The sequence below is a fragment of the Barbatula barbatula genome (genome assembly GCF_947034865.1).
Source record: "Barbatula barbatula genome assembly, chromosome: 23".
Classification (NCBI taxonomy): Eukaryota; Metazoa; Chordata; class Actinopteri; order Cypriniformes; family Nemacheilidae; genus Barbatula; species Barbatula barbatula.
In genome coordinates this window covers 9,666,234-9,690,352 of record NC_136786.1, presented here as the reverse complement: position 1 = coordinate 9,690,352, position 24,119 = coordinate 9,666,234, and the positions used below count along the sequence as shown (strand labels likewise).

The window sequence follows — 24,119 nt, the reverse complement described above, 5'->3', positions numbered from 1 at the left end:
GAGCACTGCCAAAAAATCCATATGGCCAAAGTCAGCTCAAGTAAAATAAAGTCTTTTCTGATAGGTTCAGTTGAAAGGAGCTACTGGGAACAGTAAACTATTTCAAAAGAGCAGGTTCAAAAAACCACTTTTCTAGGTTTAATAAAGGTGAAATGACGGGGTGTATCACCAACTTCAATCTCTGCTTTAATCCTCTTTCAGATGTGAAATATATATTCTGTTCATAATTCTCTCTCTTTATCCAGAAGGATGCAGTGGAGACACAGCTTTTCTGTTTTGTGCATTTAATATGGAGTTTGTGGTTATGCATAGACCTTTCTATAAAAGTTTACAATGGTAACAATCGTTTCCACTAAAATACTACATGTATTTATGTATTGTTTTATTGTATTTATTTACTGTATTATTATTATTATTATTATTACGTTTTATATAAATTCTATTATATTGTTATTATTATCATAGTTAGTATTTCTCTTTTCATATCATTTTTAAGATACAAATACGAATAATACCAATAATAGTAATAAATTATTATTAGTAGTATTATTATTAGTAGTAGTAGTAGCACTTTTTATAATATTTATATTATTCGATTACATGTATAGTAAAAATAACAATAATAAGCTTAGTAATAATATATGAATACAATTTGAATAATACATATTAAAATGTATTATTCTATATATAATAAAAAATATAATAATAATTATATGAAACATAATAATTTGTTATACCGTTTAAAGGAGATGCCATATTCATTTATTGTGATTTTACGATAAATGTACTGTGGTATTCTGTCTACGAGTATTGCTTCCATGGTTTGGTGGTGACCATTTGTATAGTTCTGTGATTTGCAGGGGTCTCTTGTTTCTCAGAATGTTCCTGAAACAGAATGTACAACTTGCATTTTAAATTCATAGCTTGTAATTGCATTGTGTCATTAAATTGAAGCTAGCTGTGTGTACTCTGTTAAGTCACGGCTGGTTGAAGCTGTGCATGTGTCTCTGGCTCTGACAGTAATGTGTGGTGTAGCTGATATGGGAACAGCGCTGTTATTGTGTCGAATGTTAGTGATATGTACTGTGACTGTTCCAGGACGCTGGGTTTGTTAGTCAAGAGGCTGGAGAGGGGCGGAAAGGCGGAGCAGGAAGCTCTGTTCCAGGAGAACGACTGTATCGTCCGGATTAATAACGCAGACCTGCGCAACATCAGATTTGAACAGTAAGCCCCTCTCTGGAGGAGATGGAGACACCATCTTGTACTCCCCTTCTCTTTCTCTTTTATAGCTCCTCCTTTCAACTTCTCTGTCCTTCTCACATTTTCATTCTTTCTCAGGGCTTAGAAAATCTCCTCAATTGTGCTATGAGTCTTCTAAATGTTCTTTCATTTCATCTCTCGGACTAAAAACAAAACACCACTGTTCAAAGCTCACTGAAGTTGCTGAATCGTAGCGGTAGAGGTTACTGAAAGGTTGAGTCACTGACATTGATCTTGTGTACTATACTGTAGTATTACACATATCTTAAATTTATTATAGACCCTTAAGCAAAACGTAAACAATACCTAGTAGCAGTTTTTGTTTACAAGTGTTTACAGTATCGCTACACAAGCATTAGAACAAAATACAACCGATAGTTTAACATTTAAACATTCAAAGCTGATTCTAGATGCAATGTGTAAAATTAAATTTTGTTATAACATTTTTTGTTTACCTCTTACAAAATGCCCTTTATTTCACCAGTGAATATTATTTTCTAATAATACAAAAATTATGAAAAAAAACTAGTAATCCTTATCCTTAATCCATATTAAGGCCATAGCAACCACCTATACACCCTAGCAACCGCCCACATCATCACTCATGGCACTATTTTGTATGGACATCCATACAATGAACCTCAGCTAATATTAGCTCACACGTCTTCTGTTAGATTTAAGACCTCTAGGAAAGCTACAACATGAGAATACTGTTGTATAAAGTGGAATGTTTCAATCCACATTTATCATTAAGAGCTTCCTTTGGCCATCACTTGGACGTCTGGGCCTGAGCCTGGTCCAGATGCTTTCAGAGGGCAAAATGATAGCTCAGCTGCAACGGGACAACGCCCACTTAAAGAGACAGAGCGAGGGAAACTGGACCGGCTCTGCCACGGGCACTGAAAGGGCACAGCTGTGGGATTCTTCAGAATCAAATCCAAAACTCATTTGCATACATCATTCAGTCTGCTTACACAAGTTCAACCGCACATGTTAATTTCCCCAGAGTCCCAAAGCATTATTACACTTTAATTGCTTGCTGTCTTTTGTCTGCGATCCTTATATATCTGTTAATGTACACCACCAGTGCAAACACGCAAGTGCATTAGGGTCACCAACTTTGCGGATTAAGAAAATATAACCCTGTGTATGACACGCATATCGGGTCAATAAAGCGATGGTAATACACGTTCGATATTACGGCCTTTTGTTCTTCGTATATTTTGGCCCCCGGGATGTTTTACTTAATGTTATTCTACGCTTGTCGTCCTCAAACCAGCTTCCGGCTTAAGCTTCCGAGCGCTTTGTGGAGTCAATTCACGAGAGAGTTACATTTTAATCTATGTCGATTTCAGCCGCACACATGAGCAGCCAGCTGCGGGAATTACCGAGATGAATACAGACCCATATTTTTTGATCTACGCTCCTCCCGCTCCATCTCCCTCCCCCCCGGTTCTTGATTGTGCTACTTGTGGAGTTATAATTCATAATATTCTAATCTTATTGGATTGTTTGCATGAGTAAATATTTATCGGCGGTTGATCTAACGCAATGTAATGATGCGCTGATGGAGTCATTTATTATTCAATCAGACAGGGGGAGCCGCATGATTAGCCACGTGTCACAGCTCGACACACACACACACCCAGTTCTCTCCGTATTGCCAGTGGGTGGGGCTACATTTACATAAAAATAGATGGGCGTCCATAAAGTGAGACACTATTTGCTCTCTAGATACAGAGATTGGTCTAATGAGGAGCTTATTGAGATGGAAACAGCTTGTCATTAAGTCCCTCTGATGGTTTCAGCAGTCTGATTGAACAGAAACAAACTGTTGCGACTTTTTAAAATGAGGTTTTGGTCTAAAAGTTTAGATTAGGCAAAAAGCTTTCTTTCCATGCAAGAAATACATTCCAGTAAATTATTAAAACAAGATTAGTTAAATGAAGCCGCAGTCAGACTTGACTTTGAGTTCGGGTGGTGGTCAAATATTCTTCCATTTTTACGTTTCTGTATCGAGAGGTCACGCTGTGACGTTTGATCTTCCATTGGTCTCACGTGACACGAATTCGCATGCCAGAGTTCACCAAACATGAACTTTGCTTAGCAAAATGCAAAATAATGTTGGACTGGCTTGGATTTCCGGTCTGTCGCATTCGCATGCGTATGAATAGAAGTCAATGGAGGGAAAAGTCAACCGCGGCTTAAATAATGGCACAAAGTTATTTTATTGGCCTAACCTTTTAACATCATATTTTTCATTCATTGCACGTTGCATACAATCTCTACAATGATTGTAACACTTTAGTATAGGGACCAATTCTCACTATAAACAATTTGCTTGTAAGCATGCATGTTATTAGAATATTGGCTGTTTATTATTACTTATAAAATACATATTCTGCATGGACATCCCTAATCCTACCCAATATCTAAACCTAACAGCTATCATACTAACTATTAATAAGAACCAAATTAGGAGTCTATTGAGGCAAACTTCATAGTTAATGTTTTGTTAATAGCAAGAATTTTACCTTGAAATAAAGTGTGACCATTATTTTTATTGCACAACCATATAAACATCATATTCATACCTGACTATAGACATTTTCAGCAGCAACAACATAAACAAATGTGTCCAGAAGACCTCCACAAAGAACTGTTGACTAGTTTTAATATAATTATATAATAAGTAATATACGATAAAATATTCATATAAATATAACATATTTTGTTATGATATATCAAAACACAGGCCGGACGTTAACTTCGGTCCAGGTGTGTGCATCCAATTAAACCGTCTATATTATAACTGAATCATTTTTGATGTCATGCATACAGTATATACAGGTACGGGTAGTATTCAGGTTACAGTGGTGTTGTCTTCCATTTAGTAATGCTGAATGCTCATGAAATCAGATCTTGCTTCCTGCATCTAATACGTTTCACTTAGGCTTTGCGATTATGGAAATGGCAGATAATGTGAATTAACCTTGTTTCCAACTGTACCAGAACAACGAGCCAGCGATTAAGCAAGACAACCTTTCGACCCCTCCATGTGCTCTGGTTTTAACAATCCTGGTACTTACATTGACCGGGCTCTCACACCGTGTCTACACCAGACCCGCCGCAACGCGACAGAAGACAAACCATTATAATAAAACATTCCGTCCACACTGGATGCAGTGCGACGCGACAATCCCATTGAAACTAACCGTGTGTCTTGTCCTGCCCACCATGTTCGGTGTAGACACGATGTTAAAGAGATATACTGACTATACTGACTATTAACCATCTATGTGTGCAATATTTTTTTCCAGAGCCCAGAATTTGTTCAGACAAGCAATGCGTTCTCCACGTATGCTGTTCCACGTAGTCCCAGTGGTGAAGAAACCTCAATATGAGGTGCTGTCTCGGAATGAACTGGGTCTGCAGTCTGGTTCTGATCCTGGAGACAGAGGTAGTTTGGTGGGAGGAGCTATGGAGTACAGTCCAAGGCGGATGTCCAAAGCAGAATCGAATCTGGGGTATCCCACATTACCGCACCTGGCGAGAAGGACCCCACCCGGGCCCATCCATCCCCCCAGGCCTACGAGTGCCACCTCTTCTGTGGGTTTCTCCAAAAAGATAGGACGCAAGTTCAACTTGCAGCTGAGAAAAGGTACGGTTTTTGTTAGTTAGTTAGTATAAACCTTATTGTCCACCACACTGTGGAAATTTGTCTTTGGCTTTTCATAAAGCACAATTACACAAAAAATACAGAAAAGAGGACAGTCCATCAATATAAAAATAATCACAAGGAGTTGCTTTTCATTTCATATTTTAACTGCTACAAATTGGCGTAACTAAAGAGAAATAGGTACATTTGGAAATGTCACACATTTGTTTTTATATAACCACCAGGTATTATCATGTTCTGTGCTGATTTTGTGGGGAAGGTTTTAGTCTTGACCATCCATTCAAAATGTCTATATAGATCGTTTTATCGGACGCACGCACCTGACCACCTGTTAACTTCCGGATTGTTTTAGGCTAGTGTCTTATAATATAACTATTTATATTTTCTCTATTTATGTTAACATTCAGTTGTATTATTATTTTACTGTATAATGTATTGAATAAACGATTTGTTGAATGGGTCCCGTAGTTCGGTCGCATTTAAATAAACCGTATGGTACATTGACATCTAGCGGTTGAGCTTGGTATCGGAGTCTATATTCAAAATATTGGAGAGACAAGTTTTAGGAACGGTTCTTCTCGTTTTTTTTATTGTTATAATGAATAATCTACAGGCACTCTATTGTTTGTTAATGTTTGTAAATGTGTACCGGACGTTAAGATGAGACCGTCTATTAAGCACAACATATATGGACAAATGGTTTTATACCTGTTTCAATATTGAGATGTCCCTATAATGGTCGATAACATATATAAGTCATCCCAATCTCCAGACCGCAGGCTGGATCCGGACCGTTGCTTCGTTCCATCCGGCCCGCAAGACGTAGCCTAATAAACCATTTGACTATTTTAGCTGTTTCAATTGATACAAAATGCAGCGATATTTAAGTATTTGTATACCTCAGTCTGTTTGATATATGTCTCCAACCTTTCGACTAGATTCGTGATATTTTATGAACCATACCGTTTATGAACCAATACATTTAGAATTAGCATTATTGATCAACATGTAAACATTTGTGACCCTGTGAAATCCCAGCCTAAAGACTCATGATCTAATGAATTATTAGATAAGAAGCGTCAAAGATTAATTTCAAGCATTTCAAGGCTCTCAATAATGAAGATACTGTTATATTTTCACAGAATGTTCTGTAGGATGATGTTATGAAGGACCTTTGCTGGGTTTTGACAAGCAGGGTCATATTTTGATTTAAAGTTAGAAGTAGTTCTGGTACGAATGACGTGGGAAGGTTAATTTATTAAGAAACTTTGTTTTCTGTTTCTGATGAGAGCATTTGAATTGTTACATTACATTTGCTGTCTGCGTGTTGTCAGTAGGTTTTTTTTACAAATATGAATTATCAGACTTCTATTAGACATTCATAATGTGGATATCAAAATAGAAAATAAATGGCCTGAAAAAATATAATATTTTATAATTTTTCATACAGTATATCCAACCCGGGCTAAATTGATTCAATATTTATTTTCAAAACACGTATTGTCCTGACCTCAGTTTGTAGAGAATATAAAGACCGGACCTCTTGGAACATTAATTGAATACCCCTGACGTATATCTTATTTATTTATTTGCCTGTTTTCCTCTGAAGTTGCCTCTATTTTCTTTTTTTCTGCAATTGTTTAAATGCCGGTGTATCTTTCTCGCTCTAGCGACTAGCATTCTGTAACTAACGCTGTTAGCACTTCACAGGACTCTATCAGGCATTGTGAGGAAGTGAGGATGAAGCTCTTCCTCTCAAACTCGCACACAGGTCCAAATTCCATTCGTTCTGCACGGCAGCTGCATCTCAGCATTTCACACCAAAGGAGAACTAGAAACGTCTATCAGAGATTCGACAAACACGCCCAAACAGACACACGCACGCGTTCATGCATAAACCAAAACACATGTCAAAGTCCGTGAAAGATCTGGCAGTGCTTAGGCAGCAATGCCTCTGATCTCAACCAGCGACACGTTCTGAGGGAAAGATTGTGCGACTGAGCGCAAATGTCGAAACTGTTTCTGTTTCTTTCATCTAATTTCCCTCCCTTTTCTTGGCGTGCCCTTATTTTAGCAATGCATTTTCTATGAAAGAGCAAGAAAATTCGGTTTGATAGCGGCCTTGATGTTTTCTCTTCTGTTAGCCTGCTGAGAGTCAATCTAAGACATGATTAAAACCTGGCAACAAATGGGCCGTGCTTCAGAGCGGTGTGAAATATGTAATGTTGAGTAGGTTGGCGAGGGCAGGCGTGTATGCCACAGTAGTCTGCAATTGAAAAGACAAACGCAGACGACAAAGGGAGATTCAAGTCGGACACATGCTATAGTGTCTATTGAGTTGAAAATTATTCGCTTTAAAATCCATCCCGACACATCCGACATATTTCCAGCTGAGACTTAGTCTAGTTATGCAGACTTGAAATGCTTCTCACGGTGCGGGTCTAACTCTGTATGATCCCTGCAAACACTTGCCGCCCAGGAGCGGACACCACCTCTACACTATCAGGTCATCTTTATCGTGTCTTTCTGTGAGAGAGAGAGAAACAGGAAATGAACAATCGCAAGGCAAAGTGCCCGCTGGCTGCTGTAGCAGATGTTGAATGCCGAGCGCTGGCACGAGCCTTTGACTGAGCTGCTGCGAATTCAGAGGGAACGTTGAGGAAGGGGATGTGTTCCTGGTTAAATGCAGCATGCTCTGCGGGAGCTTTCAGCTTTTACCACCTCGTGCTCTGACAAACACAAAGGCTCGCTCTTCTCCCAGACGTTCACCTGGAAGCCGATGTGTTTACAAAAGATCGTTTCGTCCTGTTTCTATAAAGTGATGGAATTGTTAACCTTTGTGTTGAGGGGTTTCTTTAAAATCGGTGTAGTCTGCCACGGTATCCCTCTTGCAATGGATCTCCTGTGCAAGCTTTAGGAGATTCATTTTGGCACCGCCATAAATGTTTTATTTTATTTTTATAGATTTTTGTTGTTGTTGTTGTTGTCAAATCGAAGCTTTTTGTAATATAGTTGTGTGGTTAACTTTACTTTCAGGGAGTGATGTTCAACGTTTTGTTGAATTTGACAGGTGCACGGCAGACTTTTTTTAATGTTAAAGTCGCCCCTTAAAATAAACATGCTAGATGGCCATGACCTTGAATGCAGGGCTAGTAACTAAATCCTGTTACGTTTCTGAAGGCATGGTTAAATACCCAAATATATTAGTTCATTTGATGAAACCGTATAAAGATTAACTTCACATTTTTGAAAGCATTAAAATATAATATAACTATAGACAAATAAAACAAATGTATAGATTGTAAAACTTAATGAGAAACCCTGCTTGCGAGATAAATCATGATTCAATGATGTTTAATGTTTTTCTGTATACAAAGAAATAGAAAAACATGTTTTTGAGTTTCTTTTCCCCACTGGAGCTTCACTCAGCAGTTTATCCCCCCAGTTCCTCCATTAGTCCATTCATCTTTTTTGTTATGAATATCTTCAAATAGTATTCCGAGAGGCCGTCCTCTCTCATTACTTCTCTCTCCCTGATGAATTAATGGATTGACCGGAACATTTTCTTCATTTTCAGCTCAAGCTGTAATTTTCAGTACTGTATTTTATTTTTAAGATTCAGGGCTTTGGCACAGCTAAAGAGAGTATTTTTATGATCTTCCTCTCATCTGAAACCTTACATGGAGCGCTAGCCCCATCCGTGATTCATTACTATGAGGCTATTAGGCTTCCATCTCTGTAATTACTTGATTGTAAGCAATTAACAACTGGATGTTCAACTGGCCAAACTTTGATTTGAGTAATTATCCTGTAGGAGGCATCAGGTGGCGTTTTGATGTCCTCGCAGGCTTATTATTGACTCTGGCTGTGCTTTCTCTGGCTCTGGTCGGACGTCTTGGAACATTTAGACCAGCACTATAACAAACATAAACCATTTAGAGAAGCGAGTCATGCGGCAGACTTGTTCTTTTACTTTAGTAGAAGTTTAACGTTGTTATGTAAATTATAGTGAGTTTTAATTGTATCATTAAATCGAATCTAATTTTAGTCTAATTTTGATGATATTGCAAACAGGAGAGAGACGTTTATTGATCACTTGCTTTTACAGCTGTAATGCTAGTAATATCCTAGTGTACACAACTGTGTTCATACTGTATGCCTTTTCTCATTGGTTAATATTTCGTTGAAGCACCAACCGTAGTGTTTATATTAAACAACCCCAAAGGTCATTTGTTTAAGCAGCTTACTACAACAGAGTAAGTAAATTTTGGTATAATTGTAGTTTTATTGCACTTTAAAAACACAATCGGTTACCTCTTAACACATCTCAGGGTCCAGTTCATTCAAAATATTACAGTCATTTGTATTGATAGCAAGTTAAACAAAATAAAAGGGACAACACACTTTAACACTTTTTATATAAGGCTGCTTTTACCTTAACGTGTGCGTTACTACCACGCAAACGACACAAGATGTTTGTAAGAGTGTAATATTTTGAGTTGTTTTTGTGTGTCATAAAATGACTTTCAAGGATCACTTTTAATCAAATGTGAGTTTGTTGCAGAGCAATGTGTGCACTTTTTACATTGTCTCCTGTCCACCATTTTTTCAATATTAATTTAGCAAACTTTAGAGTAACAAATTTGGCAGACCCCTCTTTTCCAAAGTTACTTACAAAAAGTAGACATTGTATTGTTATGTTGTTTTCCTGGGATTGAACCCATGACCTTGGCACTGCTAACACAATACTCTATACATTGAGCAACAGGAATCACAGATGATCTCACAGGTTAAACTGCAGAAATGCATTCAAAACAAAGGTTTTGTGGCGATGGGGTTATTTTACGCAAGTGACAAATGACCTATACTACAAAATGTCTCTTTAAACAAAAACATGCACCTCCTCCTATCAGTCTTTATGTCTCAACCATTCTCTCTTCTTCTCCCATCACGGCCCTGGTTGGATGAGAAGGTCAATTTTACTGATCTTTCTGTTTTGGCCATTATTCTTTTCTCTCCGGTTCTCGTGCATCTGCCTATTCGTATTCATTTGCCACTCCCAAAAAGGTCATTTTGTGGACAGGGAGCAAATTGCAGCGCATACCGCACGTCTGAGCCCCTAACTACATTTACCAGGATTTAGTAACGTCTGTGGCAAGCTGTAAAGCTCAATTTGCCTGATTCATGTGCACATCAAGACCTTTAAAAGCCAGAGTTTAGACCTCCTGTCAATAAGGCAAGACGAGTCTCTTCAGGCTGCAGCCGCGAAGACCTGGCATGGCAACCCGAGCACAAAATGTTACTGTCCCGCTACATTTGTAAAGCGTGTGCCGGGTCTAAATTTAAAATCACAGGGTGGTTATGCCGTGCACACAGATGGGTTTCAAACGTTCAATTAGGGTTGCCCGTATGCCATATGCTTGGGTTTCGCCTGTGTAATTTATATCTGCGCATAAAGGTCGTGGAACACGCTTCTTTCCTCCGTCCCGCTAAAAGACGTAAAAATATCCCGTCTGAGGCGATCAGATTAGTTATTAGGCTTCGGCAGGGCCATAATTTTATTGCGGACGATGTGAAAGGGTCAAATATAGAAAGAAATATGTTGTGGGCACATTTGTGCTGTTAAAGGTCCAATTTAGCAGCATCTAGTGTTGAGGTTGCGAATTGCAACCAACGGCTCACTCTACCCCTCCCTTTCAAAGCACTAGGGTGGCTGACACAGGACTAAGATGTCGTCACATTTTCGCTTCTTTGCTGAAGGATATAACGTATTTACGAAACGTGCTCTTTAGAGCAGTTTGTCTGTTAAGGGCTACAGTAGAAACAACATGGTGAATTCCATGTAAGGGGATCCCGGTGTGGATAGAAATAGATCATTCTATGATGATAAAAACATAACGCTTCATTGTGTAAGAACTTTATACACCTCTGAACACATAGTTATGAATATTAAATTGCACTTCTGTCAATAGATCCTCCAAAAAATTACACATTGGAACATTAACTTATGTGCGCGATAATACAACAACACTAACAGGGGCCGCTATTCATTTCTAGTCAATTCCCGATGGACTGTCGACATTGAAATGTTTATGTGTCCATGTTGAGTCCATTCATGTTTGTATTGTTTGTTATTTTGCTCTATAGGTCCCGAGGGGCTGGGTTTTAGTATCACTTCCAGAGATGTCCCAATTGGCAGTTCCGCCCCCATATATGTAAAAAATATTCTCGCCCGTGGAGCCGCCATCCAGGACGGACGTCTTAAAGCCGGAGACCGGCTGCTAGAGGTGAGAAAATGTGGACGTCTGGTGACATTAAGCAGTTTTAACTTCCTATTCACAGCTTCCTGCCAACTGCAACTTCCTGCAGGGACATTTCATCATCAAATGTTTTTTATTGTATGAACTACAGCAAACATCTTCCTTTCCTTGTGTCCTGCCTCTTTGTTTTCTACAGGATTTCCATCTTGAGTTCATTCTGCATAGTCTATCGCAGGCAAGCGTCCATTGTCTGACACTCTCTCTCTCTCTCTCTCTCTCTCTCTCTCTCTCTCTCTCTCTCTCTCTCTCTCTCTCTCTCTCTCTCTCTCTCTGAGAAGCACTTGCTTTTTTAGCTTCTGAGAGTAAATAATAATAACACAAAGAGCGGATGAAAAAGAAAAAAAAAACTACAGCTGATGGCTGATTTACAGTGGCAGCCAATCAACAATGGCCATTTCATTTCGAAATGGAACAGGACACCTGCAAGCTCTCATGCCAGATGTGACCGTGGAGCCAGAACGTCATCCATTTGGTTTAACAAACCCTGATTCATCATTTTAATGGAGTCGAGGCCTTTCAGAGTGCTGTCGGTTCACCCCAGGCCTTTATGTTGCCATAGAAAAATAACAGATGGGTACTTCCTGTTGTCATGGTCGCAATAATGTGAGGGCAATGAATAGTAAGGTATAATTGTGTATTATAACATAAAATATATTTTATTTAGCTTTTAGTCTGGGTTTATTACGGTGGGTTTAGCAGGTGCTTTGCACAGTTTGATGAATACAGTGGTCACAAATAATATACCTACAAATACAATAGATAATAGAGACGGGTCGAAATGGGTCATTGGTCGCTTCATGGCAAACTTAAATGAGAGTTCATCCAAAAATAAAATTCCGTCAACATTTATTCACACTCATTTTGTTATAAAGACCTGTATGACTTTCTTTCTTATAGGGAATACAAAATAAGATATTTCGAAGAATGTTACATTGACCTCCATTGACTTACATTGTATGAACAAAAAACCATTGAGACATTTCTCAAAATAGCTTCTTCTGCATTCCACAGAGAAAAGAGTCAGATACAGGTTTTAAATCATATGAGGGTGAATAAATGATGAGAGAATAAACATTTTTGGATGAGTTTCCTTTGAGGGTATAACATATTTTATTAGTGCTACATGATGATTACAATTTTTTTTCATTGCATGTGTTTAGGTCAACGGAGTGGATCTAAATGGAAAGACTCAAGAAGAGGTTGTGTTCCTGTTGCGCTCGACCCCCATGGGTGGCACTGTAGGTCTGGTCATCGTCAGGCAAGAGGATGCTTTTCTGCCCCGTGAAGTAGTGAGTCCCTCTCTCTCTCTCTCTCTCTCTCTCTCTCTCTCTCTCTCTCTCTCTCTCTCTCATGCACAAGTCTCACACAAACAAAGTAAATGTGCAACCTTTCTAAAATGCCTTAACAATGGCCACCATAAAACAGTTTCTTGATATCACACAGAGTTCATATAGCACCATGAAATGGCCTCTTTTCCCACCTCAGATCTATTTAGGTCACATGTGTGCCATAGAGGCAGCTGCCACGCGTTTCAACTCATTATAGAGTCATTTTTATCTTCATAGTAGACAGTTTAGAAGTGAACATTACCTGCAGACTTCATTCCCATATGGAGTTTGTTTTTTTCGCGGTTACAAAAATGTAATAAAGATGCCTCATTTATTCTATTTGATGTTTTTCTTGGCTGTTTTTTATCAACTTTTATTCTTTTCTGTTTCGTGTGGACAATAGACATATTTTTAAAGGAGCAAAACTTCTTACAATTATGCTTTTAGATTTTGTCACTGTCCTTTTGAAACCTTGAAATCTGCCAGAACACAATTTCGAAGTCCAAAAGTCTCAGTTGAGTCTAGATGTAGTGCTTTGAAAGTTGAGTTGTGCTTCTTATGTGGCAAAAACTATATATTTTTCAAGAATTTAAAATACCATATATGAAGTTCTCATCCAAGCAAATCGATCTGCACACATTTGAATGACTGACTACTCAGTGAAGGCTTGGAAAACATGATTCTGGATGCGAGTTCAAACGCAGTTTGATTGATTCCGGTCTTATTTCGGAGAAAACGCATGACTTATCCATCCCACATAAGTTGGCGGAGATGAGGTTCGGCTTCCCCTTTCCAGCTCAGGCAAGATTTGATTAAAGACGCCATCATGAAGACACACATTTACAAACTCACCATCTCTCGTCGGCTCTCACCCTTCTCTGAAATCTGGGTGGAAAGAGCTCAAGAGAGGAAACTGATAAAGCCTTGAACGCTTCATTACTCTTATTGTCACATTAACATTCGGGAGGCTTTGACTTGAACGCCTCACCCCGTTCAGGTATTAAAAGATCTCAATAATCCATACAAGTATGTTCATAAAAATACGATTACAAAAGCATCACTCCACAGCTGACAGTTATTGCAAATAAATTGGAGCGAGAGAGGACAGAGGCGGGTTATTGATGCCGTTTTGTTGGTGTGGATGTGTGTGAGAGACAGAAAAGCGGTGGTTAAATAAGCCGAGATGATGATGATGATGTGGGAATGTCGTCATGTGAGCCAATCGCGGCGTGACACCATTAACGCATCATCTGTGAAGAGCTAAATCAAAAGAATGAGTGACACACCAATGAAGCCATCGCTCAGCCACAGGTTACAGTCTAATAAATCAACACGGCAGAGTACGAGAGCACCACTTATGCTTTATAGCGTTTAATGATGGGACATAATTAAAATCAACTTACTTTAATGACTGTATGTAAGGTAGTGAGAGAGCGTTTGTAAAGAGAAGAACTGCATTTGTGGATCTCATTTAAGACATTTGTTTATGGTCGTTTGGGATATACAGTGATATACAACAGATTGTGGTATATTGTGAAAACAGTTATGGCTAAATTACATTGTAAGTCTTGGCATGCAGCAAAATGGTGATATATTGTGCAATACAGCATGACCGGAACTGCAATATAAAGTGATGTTCACCCAAAAATAACAATTCTGTCATTTATTCACTTTCATTTCATTTCAAACCTGTTTAAGACTCTTTCTTCTGTGAAACACAAAGGAAAATATTTTAAGAAATGTCTCTGTGGTTTTGTGTCCGTACCATGGAAGTCAACGGGGGTCGATGTTGTTCTGGAGATTAAAAAAATTATACAGGTTTGAAATTTTTGGATGAGCTGTACCTTAAAAGACTTAAAACTAATGTAAAGAAGGGAGTGATGCTAACAGCTAGAATGCTAAAGATCGCATTTATTGTCTTTTATCGGCACTCATATGATTAACCTTCCAGGCATCAAGGGAAATGCAGATATTTCCTGAAAGCGTTATCGTGCTAACGCGGAGGCTGGCAGAGGCTTATTGATAGGGGCTTCAGCTTTAACCTTTGCTCACAGCCAAAGTCCGTTCCCGAGGGAAGAGCAGAAAAATGAGCTTTGATGCCCCCGGTTGGCCCTCGCCCTTTTGAGGAAAAGAGAAAGAGAATCGAAAGCAAGAGGCTACACCATGGGGAGCTTCAGGGAGCTCCAAAGATGCTGTTGTGGAGGAATCGATTAAGCGCTATCCTTGGGGTGCCCTGGAGTGTGGCTGAGGGGATGCTGTTAGTTTAGTGCTTATACTTGAGGTCATGTGGCATTCAAAGTGGTTTTCATGGTCATTGCCATGTATTACGCATAAGATTACTGATCTTTAAACAACTATTTGCTCTCGTTGGTTTTGCTACTTCTGACAGGTGACACAACAAATGCCAACTTAGGAAAAAAGTGATTGTTCACCCAAATATTCTGTCATCATTTAGTAACCCTCATATCGTTTCAAACCTGCATGACTTTCATTCTTCTGCAGAACACATGAGAAGATATTTTAGTAACCGAACAACGGCGGTGCCCATTGACTTGTTTGACATTGGTTTTGTGTCCACACAACAGAAGTGAATGGGTGCCGCTGCTATTTTTTATATTAGAAATAATTTATTATAATTATTTTATTATTATTAAATAAGTTCATAATAATTATTAATTTGTTCATTTTAATATATTATTTTTTAACAATACAACTTGCCGGCCACAATACAACATTAATTGCTAAGGTTGAGTAATATACAGATGTTCTTATTTATTACATTTATATGTCTTAAGTTTTATTACAATGAAAGTCAGCTTAATTATATTTGAGCATGCCATTTTTTATTCAATTTTGCCATTTGTAATCTGGAACAGGGCCATCAAAGGGGCCATCTGACTTTAAACAGGGTCTTGGCACCGGAAAAGAATTGTAAATGCAAACCGATCATTTCAGTTTCATGAGAAATGCAACAGAAATGAGAGATGAAGAGAGTGAGGGTGAAAGAAGGATGTCAGAAGAACATAGATGGATAGTCAAGGCACGAGTTAAAGAATAAGAGAAATGATTGAAGTGGGAAGATCCGGGTGGAGAGGTCGCAGCAGGAGACAGATGGGCCTGAAGATGGAGAGAATGATGAAGATGTGATGGGTATCTCAGGGTGCCATCACAGAACCACCGCTGTGAAGAAGAATGAAAAAAGCAAACTGACAACAGCGGCCAGGGACCAGACGTGCTTTGACAGACATCCCGAACTTGATGAAATCGTACCTTGCCATTTTGTGGCGAGACGCACACTTGCAAACACACTCCAGGACCTGACAGACACTCCTCTGCTGAATTATTCATGTCAGAAACACAATTACCCACCACACTAATGTGGCCAGCGGCGACACGAGGGCATTAGAACAACACAACACACACACACAAGCAATTCTGCCGGGTAAACAAAAAGCCCACCTTGCGGCTGTCTGGCCGTCGTTGGGCGTAAATTATCGTCGCTTTTGATCTCCCGGCGCGAAGTCCTGCGTGTTTGAGACAGCTGCTAAGCCACAGTGACAAGCAGAGATTGTTTATCACCTCCTCTCTGGTAGAGTAAATAACTCATTGTGAAGACTACAGGAGCAGAAACAAAGGGGCAAAAATGAGGAATATTTACCTCCGGCAGTTTGACTGAAGATGAAGCTGTGTTGATGGACATAAGCAAGTTGCGAGCGAGTTTTGGAGCTGTTGAGGCTAATGGGAATGGATGCGCTTTATAAAGGAAAACGACAAATACTTGACTTGCAAATGAAGCTCTTGAATTCCACGCGAAGTTGTTGTAGTGTCATAACTGTGATATTACTTCACTACAAACGCACAAGGAAATTTGCATTTGCAATTTGAGTCGAGTTGGACTATTGAAACATTTTCATATTCCATAACGTTCTGGCTCAAGTTCTTTGGAAATGATCTCATGAAAGACAATGAGCGATCTCTCCAAGTTGGAGTTCATGTTCCCAACTATTGTCTTGTTACATACAAAAACTGCACCTCATCAATGCTCCTGCCAGCAACTTTCTTGATCAGAAACCTCACAGCCCCGAGCGGATGACAGGGTGTACGTGAACGCCATTTCAGCTGAGCGCTGAACAGTAATTAAACACTACATTAAATTCCTCTTCATGACCAGTTCAGACTTTTCATGGATCCATTAGAGGCTGAATCTGCCAAGCTAAGAGAATCTTAATTGCGCAATTAATTCAAACGCTGATGTCTACTGACAGTTGGATTCATGGTTTCTATTGAGGCCAGATCCAGACAAATCTGTGACGGGTTCTATTTTAATAACCGCTGATGAGTTGGCTCGATATCCCGTGACATGATGCCCATTTTGCCAGGCGTTGTCAAAATAGGCGGTGCATTATTTTGTGACAGATAGATGCAGAACTTGCCCTTGTCCCTTTAGTTTCAGTGTCTTGTGTCTATTTTTAAAGCACAAATGATTTGGAATGATTTCGTGAATGTTAAATGGTTAGGAATTGACAAAAACAATCACACTTTTGTTGTTTTGTTTTCCACGCCATTGCTTCGGACCTTTGAAAGTGCTGGTCTCAAATGGTCACAATTATTTACAGCACATAATATCTCCGTTTCTTAGAATGACTTGTGTACGGTTCGCACACACTTGTCCCATTTGTTTTGAATCTGTTCACTGTATGTTGGAAACTTAAGTTGAACTCATTGAGGGACAAAACAAATCCAGTTTGTATCCAAAATCCAAAATCAGTTTGTAACTTGGAGACTGCTGAAAGTTTTGATGGGAATTGTTAAGAGAAATAAGTCTGTTCGTATAACAGAAGTGCCTGTGATTGGCAGAGAGCTGTAGCAATCATTCATAACACTTAGAGAAAGCTCGAGCAGGTTTAAAATGACAAATCTGTAGTGCAATTTTGTGTATGCATTAAATAGCTGTATAAGCTACAGGATTATGTCAAAATGGACTTTATAAAACGGTCAGTTCTGGTCCTTGATTCTGATTGGCTGAGCGGACTTATAAGGTTTTATGAAATACCCCGATTTTTAACGCCTGACCACATGACCATATCATTTTATTTACTTTATTTTAAGAAACTTTCCTACGCTTCTCGTCGTGCCACAACGCCCTCAGCTGTTATAAAATGCACTGTAACCCACTGCTTCTTGGGGCTTATTGCTTTAGTATATATTATCGCTTAAAAAATATTTTTTTACTTTTATTAGACCGTCTAAAAGCCCCCTCTGTCAAATATGAGATTATGATTTTGAGTGAATGCTCCCCGCAGGTATATATGTCACTCAAATAATTTAGCTTCAAAACCTGTTAAATACCAGACTCGGCACGTTCTGTTATTGCTGAAAGTAAATGTAGGACCGTGATAATTTATTAAAATTTTAACGAAAAGTGGTCTGACAGATTTGAAGGGTTTTGCATTTCAGCTATACATTTGTATGTTATTTTTCTTAGTTTTAACATATTTTCAATACTAAAAATGCTAAATGCATCTGTTGCATCTGTGAACAAGTGACTATATTTCTGTCAAATTCTCAATAAACAATATTGTTTTTTATTCGCATTTGATTCCAGAAAACTGAATAAAAAAATGATGACATTTTTGCAGATCTTAAATTCGGCAAAGAAAACAAGTTCATAAATTATTTTCTCATTTATTGTTTAACCTGTTATCAATCGGCTGTGCCGTCGGCGGTACACTGCGTGTTTTGCTTGATAACATCGGGAAATACAACAACTTAGAAAAACAAAACCTAAACATATCACATATCTTTACAAAGCTGAGATTCTTGTGATTCGAACGATGTAAACCATTTTAATATACAATCAACACAGCCAATGCAATCAGAGTCTTTGTCAGACAACCAACCACCAAATAAGCAGCAACAAAACTGAAGAAACTCTCCTATAAAGCCTCCTGGTAGTCCACTGATCCATAACATTCCAACAAAAATGGTATAGGTATACTCTAAATGATCCAGTAAATCTAACACGTATATGTCTATAAACTTCAAGGAAAACGGTAGTATAATTTTCAAGAAGCCGACAGAGCTATCAAATCTCCGACGCGTTTTGTGGTGTAGCGTCTCTTCACTTGTAAACATTGCAGATGTTTTTATGTCAATATGGCCACTGAACTCTGCCCTTTTGATTGACACCTCATTTGAGCGAATAGGTGCATCTAAGAGGTGACAACAGGCAGCAATAGCCAAGGAGCGCCCAGGATGAAGGATGAGACCCTCCTGTACTTGATTGACAATAGATCGATCCTGTCGCGTCAGAGTTTGCTAATGAGGGGCGTATCTGATAGCCAATAGAATTCCGAAAAGATAAATATGCAGCTTCACGGGAAACATTCAACCTGTAAGTAGAGAGGTCCGTGCGCAAACACGTGTGCGGCTGCGCGTAAATTCTAACAGGGATTCGTGACCGTGCGCAAAAGCTGCTAGGAAAGAGTTTGAGCGTGTAAAGAGTTTTACATTTGGAAAAACTTCTCACTTGAAGAAGTTGTTGAACAATGTACCAGAAGGCATTCAGGGAGACACTCATTGAAGAGCTGGCAGCGGCTGCTGACATACCCGCTCCATCCCCCACTCCACACAGAGCACACCACAAGCCTGTGCATATCAGTGGAGACAGCACCACAGGCCGTCTGAGGCACTGCCATGCAAAGACTCCTGTAAAATGTTCTTCATGTGAGGTGCCTTCGTGCTTTTTGCCAAGCCGTGATTGTTATAACGAGTGGCATGTTGCCAATAACCTGTAATGTAATTATAACATTTGTAAATAGTTTGGGTTTTTATACATTTATTTAGAGTGTGTTTGTTCTAATATTACAAATGATTTTATTACACTAGCACTTAGTCTATAGTCTCTTTATTTGCACAAAGTATAGTTTCAGTTACTATGTGTCATCCAAATTCACTGTCAATAATTGCTAAGGAATAGAGTAGCCTTTCATTAGAGCCCAGAATTATGACTGTACATTAAAAGCATTCAAGAATAACAGCATTTTATGTGTCAATGGCAAAGGACCATTTGGAGTCTCCAAGTGGCCATTCTAGAAGGCCACCTAGACATAAACTTAGATAAACATGTGAAAAAAACACATTTTCTAAGGTATTGTAATCAAATTAGCTTGGTAAGGCTTCATGCTGTGATCCCAATGTGTTTTCCAGCTAATAGCTCCCAACTATAGTCATATGCAGGCAACTGTTTAAAATTAAAAAGTAGGCAGAATATTTTTTCCCCTCTTTCAGTGTGTTTAAAATTCTATTACTCAATAACAGTAAGATTTGCAGTGATTCTGACTCTTTAGAAACAAACTTCAGAGTCTCACCTTTCAAAAGATACCAAAACCCTGCATATACTCAAAATGTTTCAAGTACAGTATGCACTTTACTTTGGGCATGTCTTTTTTAAGAATTTTTGCTAAATTTAACAGGATTGCTAAAGGGTTAAACATTTATATGTATTTTAGGATCCATTCAAAAATGAAAATACTATTAAATAACCCAACATTTTCACAGATTTCACACGTCTTTGCAAGTTTATTTTAGTTTTCTAAAATGTAAACTCTGAAAACATTCCTGTACATTGAAATCAAATCAAATATTGACCTACATTTTGTTTTTGGAAAAACTTATTCAAATTATGACAATAAACTAAAACTAAAATAAAGCTTAAATAAAAATGTATTAATCTTTGAAAGCAACATTCAAATAAAACAATAAATAATAAAATGGCATATATCAAAATTGCTAAAACTTTAACTAAAATTAAATCAAAAATTAAAGCTAATTTAAAATATTAATACAACTTAATTCTAAATTATAATAACTCATTAATTCTCTCTGTCTTTAACATTAGTTATGGTTGAATTTAAGTCACTCCTGAGGTTTGCTTTTGTTTAAATTCAACACTGGACTGGAATGACCAACAATACATGGAAACTGGAACTATAGAGAGAGAGAGAGAGAGAGAGAGTAACTTGCGGCAGAATTTTAGTTCGGCCGTGATCCTTCTTTGTGAAAATGAAAGTAAACTTTTCAATATTAGTTCGGTACAAAAGAGAACAACAGTCCATCCGTGTCTTAATCTTTATGTGTGTTAAATACAACAAACACAGTACAGCTGTTGCTTTGCGACATCATTGCTGAAAATGTCTTTCCTTTAAAATGTCACTGCAAATGCTGATCTTGTTGCGCTCATCACAGGGACGCGAAGCACATCTTGCCAGCTTGCTCATCCTTGTACTCTACGTATGCAAGTGATAGAAAAAGTATTATATTCCCCTTAAAACATCACTTCCTTAAACTGCACGCAAAAGGTCAATTGGAATGCGCAATAAAGAAAAACATTTATTATTATTTTTTAAACATAGTTGGAAATAAACTCTTCAAATATACACAGAACCAGTTTGATTATGTGATTTCTTTATAATGTCATTTTGTGTGACAATAATTTTGCATATTGCCTAGCCCATTGTTGAATATAAAAACATTTAAGTATTGAAAAAAGTATATTTTTGTATATGTATGTTGTAGGCCTATACACAGTTCGGGACAGATTTGCAGTGATTTTAAACCTGTTTTGGAGAGATGTGTTTTGATTGCAGACCCTCTTTTTTCCTGATCGAGGATGAGCTCTCACCAGAATCACAATTTTTCGCTGGCAAAATAAGTTATGCATGCTTTATGATGTCAAGATATGTTGTGTAGCAACCCATTTGACTTGTTTCCATAGCGACGGCCAGTGCAAGCACAAGGCTTGGGCTGGAGGGCACCTCGGTTGATTAAGATAATAAGCCCCTTTCTTATTTAACGGGCGTGTCTGCGGTTTTGTCCCAAATTACAGCCTGCGTGTTTCAACTGTCATAACTCTGACCACAGTCCGTCCGTATTGCAGAAAAATGAATATACAGACCTTAAGTGAAAACTTTTCAGTTAACGTCCGGTGGGCAAAGCCACGAAGAAGAACATTTTTATCCGAGGCAAAGTATCTGTAATATAATTATCAGTTTTGCCTTCGTGAATTGAGGTAATGCGGAACTTCTGCTTACAAGGTGTAAAAATTAGACCTCAAGTCGTACCATTGTCCTTCCTGGCAGCTGGTAGGCAGAGTGTTTCATCTGAGATGTCGTGACTGCAAAATGGGCACAGTACCATGGGAAAAAGAGTCACATCTGAGCCAAGATAGCTATCAGGATCTATTTGTAACTTGGCAGTCTTGCATTCTTTTTTTTTGCAGCGAATGAATTATCACATTGACTGGGACCTTGACTCCTTCACACCTGCCTGGAAAATGTGGTACTGTTTTTATTCAATGAGGACGACTATTGAAGTCTACTGGAGTTTTTATCAGGATGTGTGTAGGATTTGAAATGATTAACAGCAAAAGTCAACATACCAAATTTAATGACTTTTTGTGAGTGTCGAGCCAAGTCTTCCCAAGCTACGTACAAATACTTTAATACGCTTTGTTCACACAAATATATTGTGTTTTGTAACTTTAATAGTATTTAATGCAATCGTAAAAGTCGAAAAAGCAAATTCAGCATGTCGAGTTGTTCTCATAAACGCTGCACTTGCAACAGCAGGTCAGAAAGCTCCAAAACCGCAAATGTGACATCCATTACGGCACATCCCGGTCTCTTCTTCCTTCAGTGCCCATATGTTTTTTGGATGCTCAAGTGTCAAGTGATGCACTTTCTCTCTTTTTAAAGCACTAAACCCGGCATCCCCACTGTGAAAATTACCTCAGCCGTCTCCATTAGCCAGACTGGCACGCTTAAGTTCAATTGCTTGTTCGAAACCATTTTACTCCCCTGAAATCGTCGCCTTGTTTTCCCTCCTCGTTCTCTCCATTGCTTTACCATTTTACCTCAGAATTTGCAGATTAGCGCCACACTCCAAATTAGCAGAGCCAAGACGAACTGCCACGTTCAGGCTAATGTTGGAACGTGCAGCGGAAGACAATAACATTCTGCTAGCTTAGTTCATGTCGGTATTGTCACCAAACGCTTTGGAGCTGCCACCTGTTTTTGTTTAGCACTTTTACTTTTCAGATGTGACAGCAATTAGCCTGGGTGCTCATACGAAGCGGGCAGTGTTATATCTGTACGAGGATGATAAACAAACTAGTTTAGAGCTGTTTTTTTATCGGGACAGGCAGGGTTTCTAGAGAGCATGTGGCGTGGTCAAGCACTGTTAGATCTCAACCGCGCTGTTGGTCTTGTAGTCTGTGCGTTCGCATGCATAACAAAGTCCGGATAAAAAAAGCATAAACAATGTTAGAAAATAATTACAAATGATTTGCAAATAATTGTGTTTTCTGGGGGCTTGCCGGCATACGCTGATAAAGTCGTATGTTTGTAGAGCAAAATGGAGGACACAGGAAAAATCTCGATGGGCCAGATCTACAGTCGGCAGCCCTGTAATGTCAACCTTAAGATAAAATGTCTTTACAAAAGGGTTTCATCTTGCTGATAGATCAAGATCTCATTATGTGGTGGTTTAAATACCCTTGTGACATCACAAAGTTTTAAAGATTTTTTTAGCAAAATCTTCCCTGGTCAGGTAAATGAATTGTCACATACATGACGGTCCATAAATTAACATTTTAATTAATGAACTATTTTGTGATCTTTGAAGAGTCTCATCCCTTCTCCATTTTGTTGAGTATTACGCTTATGGATTGTGCATGTTAATTCACAGAAATCCTACGCAGTATGTCGTCTTTTTTAAAAACATGCATACTTTTTGTCACAACTATAACCACTCATAAATTATTTATTACATTTTTTTTTTATTCTTACAGAATTACCCATAAACCCACAAACATTGTTAGACACAATGTAATTTAAAGGAACTGGCCAATATGAGCTACGCAACTCAAAACATCATTATAAAAAAAGATAATACAGTTGTTTAAACTTTTGTAGTCAAAATGTTTACATCATGCCAGTGCATCTTTACCTTTATTTGAAAGGACAGATTGACAAGAATTGATGGAAAGCAGGAAAATAATTATTCATAAAATAATATATTCTCAAGGTTGTGTCTCAACATCAGCAGATTGTAAGACCGTGCATGAGAAATGCTCACTCAAGTTGTTTCTAACACATTTTCCATCAGATTCTTTGTGCTTTTACTGCCGTTGGACAATTGATCATAGTGCACGGGGTGTTATTCCTGTCACCTGTGCTTTAGGAGGTGTGACATTCTCTCTCTCCTCACTTCCCTTTCGGGCTTAAAAAGTCTCACCTATCTCTTCCTCTTTCTTGGCTCTTTGGGTCTAATTGTACCTGAAAGAGTTGAATGTTCATTAGTTGGAGGTGTTTAATATGCAGTCTTTATCAGAAGGTTGTGGGCCACAGAAAGCATGCGAGAAAATTCATGTTACTGTACTTATCATGCAGGGGCCTTCTTCACAATTACATCCTTGACTGATTTCTTTTAGCCTCTTAAATTCATTTCCGGTGACCTTTATGTCTTTCTTGC

The 24,119-nt window shown here is 38.5% G+C and overlaps 1 protein-coding gene across 1 annotated transcript in view; it reads left to right on the top strand.

Annotated features, from left to right (window-relative positions):
* The window catches only part of pard3aa (par-3 family cell polarity regulator alpha, a), a 348,067-nt gene that overhangs the window by 161,527 nt on the left and 162,421 nt on the right, over positions 1–24,119 (top strand). Inside the window, exons 8-11 of the mRNA XM_079487989.1 lie at positions 1,099–1,224; positions 4,581–4,921; positions 11,087–11,226; positions 12,420–12,548. Coding sequence (XP_079344115.1) covers positions 1,099–1,224; positions 4,581–4,921; positions 11,087–11,226; positions 12,420–12,548 — 736 coding nt within the window. The remainder of the gene's footprint in view (positions 1–1,098; positions 1,225–4,580; positions 4,922–11,086; positions 11,227–12,419; positions 12,549–24,119) is intronic.